The sequence below is a fragment of the Rhinopithecus bieti genome, unplaced genomic scaffold (assembly GCF_001698545.2).
Source record: "Rhinopithecus bieti isolate Rb0 unplaced genomic scaffold, ASM169854v2 scaffold_24306, whole genome shotgun sequence".
NCBI lineage: Eukaryota > Metazoa > Chordata > Mammalia > Primates > Cercopithecidae > Rhinopithecus > Rhinopithecus bieti.
In genome coordinates this window covers 2,123,719-2,131,602 of record NW_016811898.1, presented here as the reverse complement: position 1 = coordinate 2,131,602, position 7,884 = coordinate 2,123,719, and the positions used below count along the sequence as shown (strand labels likewise).

General features: G+C 38.5%; 1 protein-coding gene across 1 annotated transcript in view; it reads left to right on the top strand.

Moving 5' to 3' along the window:
• Positions 1-7,884, top strand: part of ALDH1L2 (aldehyde dehydrogenase 1 family member L2) — a 61,903-nt gene that overhangs the window by 27,442 nt on the left and 26,577 nt on the right. Inside the window, exons 11-15 of the mRNA XM_017895340.1 lie at positions 892-1,011; positions 1,608-1,735; positions 3,751-3,901; positions 7,066-7,136; positions 7,232-7,337. Of these exons, the coding sequence (XP_017750829.1) occupies positions 892-1,011; positions 1,608-1,735; positions 3,751-3,901; positions 7,066-7,136; positions 7,232-7,337 (576 nt within the window). The remainder of the gene's footprint in view (positions 1-891; positions 1,012-1,607; positions 1,736-3,750; positions 3,902-7,065; positions 7,137-7,231; positions 7,338-7,884) is intronic.

Sequence of the window (7,884 nt, the reverse complement as noted above, 5' to 3'; positions counted from 1 at the left end):
GATATAATAATATATTATGTAATATTATGATATAATAATATATTATGTAATAAGATATAATAATATATTATGTAATATTATGATATAATAATATATTATGTAATAATATTATGATATAATAATATATTATGTAATAATGATAATATCTACCTCAGAGAATTGTTAGGAGAATCAAATTAGGTGCTATATGTAAGACATTCAGCATATTCCCAGAATGATAATTTAAGAAAAGTGGACTGTTTGTAGAGACTGAACACATCAATTCCCATGAAATTTCCTTCATTATATCCCACATAAACACAATGGAAATAGCTCACAGATCATGAGCACTCAGTGTGAGAAAAGGCAAGAGACCTTCTTACTATTTTTTTGTTTCTTTTTAAAGCACTGACAATTCCTCCCTGTGAAATAATTTTTAAAATAATTAAATTTCCTTTTGAATACCTAGCATTGATACATTACCTCAGTTTTCCTCCCAATAACTGTATGAAGCCAGTATCATTATCTCCATTGCATTGTTGAAAAAAACTGATCCTCATCAAAGATCATTGACTAACCTCAATTTGCTTGCCAGCCACTGGCAGAGAGTACAATTTAGGCAACACATGTGTAACAGACAAAAAGTGAAAACTGAGAGGAACTTAAGGAAAGCAAACTTAAAACGGCACCAGTGTAAAAGGAAACCTATTGACAAAGGCATTTTCAAGGATTTCAATGAAAGCAATAGCTGCACTCCACCAATGCTGCCACTAGATGGTGGTGTTTCCATTATCTAGAGGTCTTGTGCATTACCTTTTACCTGTTAAGAAAATCTGAAATCTGTATAAAGCCTGGCCTAGAGCACTTCTGCTTCACGGAAATCCATTGACTCTATTAATATAATTCTCTCAGGTTTCAAAGGAGGTCAATGAAATGATGGTAAAAATGCCATACCAGTGTTTCATAAATGGACAGTTCACAGATGCAGACGATGGAAAGACTTACGACACTATCAACCCAACGGATGGATCTGTGAGTAATTCTGTAGTGTTAGTAGTGATCACTCGTGGTGGATTTTTAGTTTATACACCGTTGTAAAAGAGGCAGTCTTAAGAAGCCCATTAATTCTCTCACTCTGCCTCTAAGCACTTCATGAAATGTACTTCACACTTTTCTTTCAAAGACTCAGTTCTGGTACTAGCTGCTATTAACTGTAGTAACCTATTTTATAGAACATTTATGATAAATTTAGACAGGTAGCTTTACCTATAAACATCAGAGGCACTCATCTGCATAGAAATACATGTGAAAAAATTTTTCAGACTTTGAAGACTCATGGCAAGAAATTCAGCTTTCCTAAGGCACTGGAAGAACTACAGAGTCTTCTGTCTTCCTAAATGTGTTCTTCCAGAAAGTAGTATGACATGAGAAGTACCAAATTTCTGGTTCACAATTTTCATATTAAAATTGTTCTTTTTCTTTACCGTAGTACTGGATATACTCATTTCTCATCATAACATTTTTTAAAAAATCAGTAATACTCTATTTTTTCTATTAATACAATATTAATTCCAAGAACCATATTTTCATATCTCTCATGTGACCTATTTTTACTTACCTTGAAATAGACAATATGCAAAGTATCCTATGCTTCTTTGGCGGATGTTGATAAAGCAGTAGCAGCAGCAAAAGATGCTTTTGAAAATGGTGAATGGGGAATAATGAATGCAAGAGAAAGAGGAAGATTGATGTACAGGTATTTTTATTTTTTATTTTTTAGAAAAGTAATTCTGGTAGAGATGGGGTTTCACTATGTTGGCCAGGTCTCAAATTCCTGACCTCAGGTGATTTGCCCGCCTCAGCCTCCCAAAGTGCTGGGATTACAGGCATGAGTGGTGGCACGTGCCTGTAGTCCTAGCAACTCCGGAGGCTGAGGCAGAAGAATTGCTTGAACCTGGGAGGTGGAGGTTGCAGTGAGCCAAGATCGCACCACTGCACTCCAGTCTGGGCAAGAAAGCAAGACTCTGTCTCAAAAAAAAAAAAAAAAAAAAAAAAAATAGACAAGAAAAACAAGTCTACTACCTTTGGATATTGGCTAACATTGCCAACATTTTAAAAATTCCTGCAAAACATTCTGGTATTCACCTAGTATGAAATATGTCTTCTGTTACTTGACTCATATTAAATCCTATATATGTTGATTATGTTAGTATTGCTTGCACCAGGCAGGTCCTAGCTGGAAAAGAAGTTTAATAAAGAACTGTTTACAAAGACGTGGGCTAGGTCAAAGAAATCCAATAAAAGATACTGAAACATCCAGGCAGGGCTAGCAGCAAGGGGAAGCTGCTACGTCTTCAAGGTCTGAAGGGACAGGAGAAGGAGCTGTTACTGGAATCTGGCAAGATCTGTAGCTATAGGAGAAAACCACACTCCAGTGGAGGGGCATGGCAGCTTCTGAACCACATGGAGCCAGGGAATCCAATTCCCCAACCACTTTTTCCTTCAGTTCACCAATCTTCTGTGGGTGCCTCCCAGTGGCCTCTCACTGGCCAAGCCCAATGGGAGAGCAAGGGAACCAGGTGATATAATCTATAAAGGTCATTCACCAGGGTCAAGGTCACAGAGCAGGGTGGAGAATGGATACAGAGTGGCAAGTGGAAAATATCCAGTACCCCGTTGTTTAAAAAAAAAAAAACCATTTTATATCAACTTGATCTGTAAGGAATAGGAACAAGAAAGAAAAATAATAAGGACTGAGAATATTTTAAATCAGTAATGAAGGATGCCAGGAGTAACTAGATTCAATCATAAATTCCATTTGCTGTTTACCTAAAATCCAATATCTGACCTAGATCAACAGATCTCTTAGAGCAATGATATGATTTGGCTGTGTCCACACCCAAATCTCATCTTGAATTGTAGCTCCCATAATTCCCGCGTGTCATGGGAGGGAACCAGTGGGAGGTAATTGAATCATGGCGGCAAGTCTTTCCTGTGCTGTTCTCATGAAAGTAAATAAGTCTCATGAGATTTGATGGTTTTATAAAGGGCAGTTCCCCTGCACATGCTCTCTTGCCTCTTTCCTTTATAAATTACCCAGTCTCAGGTATGTCTTTATTAGCAGCGTGAGAACGAACTAACACAAGTAAGATCTGGAACGAAGATTGTGGGAGGGGGATTTCAAGCTGGACTCTAGAGTGGCCCCAAAGGAACAGCTCCGAGAACCACTACAATACAGAAGAAAAACAAATAGAGAAGTTGACCACAAAAGATGAATTTTTACTGTATCGTAGTCATTATACAGTCCTGCACTTACTTTCCCATAAAACCGAATACCAAACAGAAATCTGTTGTAGTGTTTGTAATTCATTGTGTACGTTGCTATCTTGTCTCTTCAGTTAGTGTTGGAAATATTTTTGTGCCAACTGGAAATCCTCAAATGTTCATGGGTTCTCAGAAGGTGTGGGTTCTGGGAATGTGGTTCCAGTGACTGGTACTGGCTCAATCATTGTTCCACTTCTTACGCATAGATGAGGCAAATTATATACGCTTCCAATACCCTCTGCTTCTCCTTTGTAATTCTTGAAACAAATGATTTATGAAATTATTTGTTTAATGTCTTTCTTCCCTACTGGACCATGATCTCCATAAGGGCAGAGATCTGATCCATATGTGTTTACCTCTGAATCCTCCATTGTTAGGATACTGCATTGTATGTAACAGGAGCTCAATCAATACTTGTTGAATTTATTTCTTTCACTGACCACACAGACTTGCAGACCTACTGGAAGAAAACCAAGAAGAGCTGGCAACCATTGAAGCCCTTGATTCAGGGGCTGTCTATACCTTGGCTCTGAAGACTCACATTGGAATGTCTGTGCAAACATTCAGATATTTTGCTGGCTGGTGCGACAAAATTCAGGTAAGCACAAATACTATTTGTTCTGAAAGAAAAAGGGATTAACATTGATTAGTTTGTACCAGGCACTGTGTGAGATCCTCTTTTTATGTAGTTTTTTTACACCAACATAGCAGGGTTGTCTCGGTCCATTTTATGCTGCTATAACAGAATACCTGAGACTAGGTAATTTATAAAGAACAGAAATGTATTCTCTTACAGTTCTGGAGGCTGGGAAGTCTAAGATAAAGGTGCCAGCAGGTTTGGCCTCTAGTTTTAAGATGGTGCCTTATAGTTCATCCTCTGGAGCAGAGGAACGGCGTGTCCTCACCTGGCAGAAGAGTAGAAGAGAGTGAACCCACTCCTGCAAGCCCTTTTTATAGAGGCATTGATCTGTTCATTAAGGTGGAGTCCTCATGACCTAAACACCTCCTATTAGGCCCTGCCCCCCAACACTGTGGCATTGGGGGTTAAGTTTCCAGCACATGCATTTTAGGAGACACTTTCAGACCCTAGCAATGGTTATAACAACTACAGGAAGTAAATGGATAGCTCTTATCCCCTTATTACATGTGAGCAAACAGAGGCTTGAGGACATGGATGCCTTTCCTATAATTTGTAGCAAGTAACCCATACGACCAGATTTGAACTCAAGATTTTCTGAATCTAAAGTCTAATGACATTCTTTGCACTTTACTATAATATCTCCTGAGGGTGTTGAATATTTTTCCAGACATTTTGGAGAAGCCTAGTACCGTGAAGGGTGTACAAATTCAAATACCTACAGAGGCCAGAGAGCTACCATAGATGGTGGAAGAAGACTGAGTATAAGAAAAACTTTTTCTTTGAACATGTGTCCTAGGAGAAATAAATTTTTAAAAAATGTATTTATTTTTTTCTTTTGAGGCAGAGTCTTGCTCTGTCACCCAGGCTGGAGTGCAGTGGCGCCATCTCAGCTCACTTCAACCTCTGCCTCCCGGGTTCAAGCAATTCTCCTGCCTCAGCCTCCCAAGTAGCTGGGATTACAGGTGTGCGCCACCATGCCCGGCTAATTTTGTATTTTTAGTAGAGACGGGGTTTCGCCATGTTAGCCAGGCTGGTCTTGAACTCCTGACCTCAAGTGATTTGCCTGCCTTGGCCTCCCAAAGTGCTGGGATTACAGGCGTGAGCCACTGCACCCAGCCAAAAAAAAATTTTTTTAAGGAAAAATTTGATAAAGACACAGGAATAATAAATAAATATTTCATTTTCCTTTTACTATATAATAAATAGCAAACATGGGGTGATCAATGGCAACAACACTAGCTCCAGCACTGGGGATATAAAAGGGAGAGGTAGGGCTTGTAGCAAACTGCAGTATGCATGTTCTTCATAGACTCATAATAACCACTGCAGTACCAGTTATTGCAACCACATTCCCAGCAGCAAAAAGAAGCAAGTGAGAAAGGGGGAGTGGTAAGAGGAATTTCACAAAGCATTCTTACCTTCCCAGTACGTTTTGCTCATATCCCTCCTTGACCATCTCTATCTGCTAAGGAGACTGGGAAACATCGTATTTCATCCGAGTACATTGCTGCCACCAATGTTAACGTACAGTCAGACAGACCTGAGTCCAAGTCAGCTTTGGCTCGTATCAGCCAATGTTGTTAAAGTTGTTTTATCTCTCAGAACCTTACTTTCCTCCTCTATAAAATGGTCACAATAATACATACTTTGCAAGTTATGTTTTGAGGACTGGAAACAAGTATTTGTACACTATAGGATTAGACAACTCTGCAACATAGCAGGTTCGCACAAAAATGAAGTTTTTATTGTGATTCAGCCACAAAGTCATGCATATATTGATATTTACTAATGGTAGTTCAGGTCCATCTCTTATCCCCAATTATGAAATCCAAATAGCTCTGAAACCTGAAAATTGTTTGATTGGTTCAAACTCATTTGATGCCAAACCCTGACTTGAATGAACATAATCTATTAATAATATTTATTTACATCACTTAAAGTGAATATTCATATGTTTCAGTGAATCAATACTAGTGTGTTTGCATGGACACAGGGAGGGGAACATCACACAATGGGGCCTGTCAGGGGGTGGAGGGCTGGGGGAGGGATAACATTAGGAGAAATACCTAACGTAAATGACGAGTTAATGGGTGCAGCAAACCAACATGGCACATGTATACCTATGTAACAAACCTGCACGTTGTGCACATGTACCCTAGAACTTAAAGTACATTTAAAAAAATACTAGTGTGTTTGATTATGGGAGGCTTATTCAAATCCTGCTGGGGTAGCAGATAATATAAGATACATGCACTATATTACGTTTCTAAAGTCCAAAAAATTATGAATTCCAAGACATAACTGGCTACAAGTATTTTAAGAAATTGTACACTCTATTAGTAGTAGCAATAAGATTTTATGTGGCAAAGCAAATGAATAGCTTTCATTAAAGCCTACTATTGTGAACCTGTTAGGATTCAATTGGCTGCATATAACAGCCAACTTAATCCTGTTTTTTAACCCTATTATTTTTATCTCACTTTCAAGGAGTCCAAAGAAAGGCAGTCAGGACGAGTATGTGAGATGCAAACTCTTTTTCTGTCTTTGCCAGGCCATCTTTAGTACCATGTGACCTCCACCCTGAAGGCTAACTCATGATCTCAAGAAAATCACTGCAGTGCCAGCCATTTCAGCAATAGTGTAAACAGGAAGAAGGAGGAAGCAGACATGGAGGGAAGAATAAAGGAGTTGAGTTAGTCTAGTTTAAATAGCAGTCACCTTCCAATGCTTTGTGCTTATATCTTCCACTGACCATCCCTAACCTGGAGAATGGGAACCATAGTATTTGATCTAGGCATATTGCTGTACCCATTATTAATACAGGGATTCTGTTACTAAGGACAGAGGGGAGAGTGGATAATAGGCAGGCAGTTCACATTCTCTGCCAGGCCAAGCAATTGGGAATGAACAAAATGAGAATTATGTTTATTCTCCTGTGTTTCATGGTTCTCTTGAGAAACAAATAGCTGTTCCTTCTTTGGCATGGATATAGTTCTTATCAACAAACACTCTTTCATATCAGCTAACAAAAAGTAAGAGAGGAAGACAAAAAATGGATCCTTCGAGATTAAATTTACTTATTTAAATTAGTAAAATAAGTATCAACTTTTCTTATTCTTTAGGGTTCTACTATTCCAATCAACCAGGCCCGTCCAAATCGCAATCTGACCTTCACCAAGAAAGAGCCACTTGGGTAAGATAAGGAGAGTGCCTCTGAGTGAATCATGAGTTGTGTTATTTGAAACTAAGCGTGTCGACACTAAGCGTGTCGAATTTCTTCCCCTGCAGTGTCTGTGCCATTATTATTCCCTGGAACTACCCGCTGATGATGCTGGCGTGGAAGAGTGCTGCGTGTTTGGCAGCAGGCAATACCTTAGTGCTCAAGCCAGCACAGGTAAGGCCACAAAGGGCCAGGTACAGAATCGCCTCCTTCTTACATCCAGTACTTCAAAAGAGTGACATATATTTATAAATAGCAAACAAAAATGAGATTGTATGGCATTTTTCTTATACATCATGGACAACATTTCATGTCAGTAAATACTCATTTTTAATAGCTACCTAATAACATTGTATGGAGATTCTACAATTTAAAATTTTCATAATAATAGAAGCAAGCATGGTGCACATCAGTGAAGTCCATTGACTTTCTACAAACCAATTCAATTCTTGCAAAATGCCAAGTGCCCAACATTTAGGGAATTATTTAGAGTAATTATGGGATATCAGAAAAAGTATTATGCAGGTATTCAAATTTAATTGTCAAAAATACTGTAAAGGCAGAGGTTGCAATGAGCCGAGATTGTGCCACTGCACTCCAGCCTGGGCAACAGAGCGAGACTCTGTCTCAAAAATAAAAAAATATATATATATATAAAATATGTATTATATATATTAGTTCACTATATATTATATATTATATAACAGAGCAAGACTGTCTA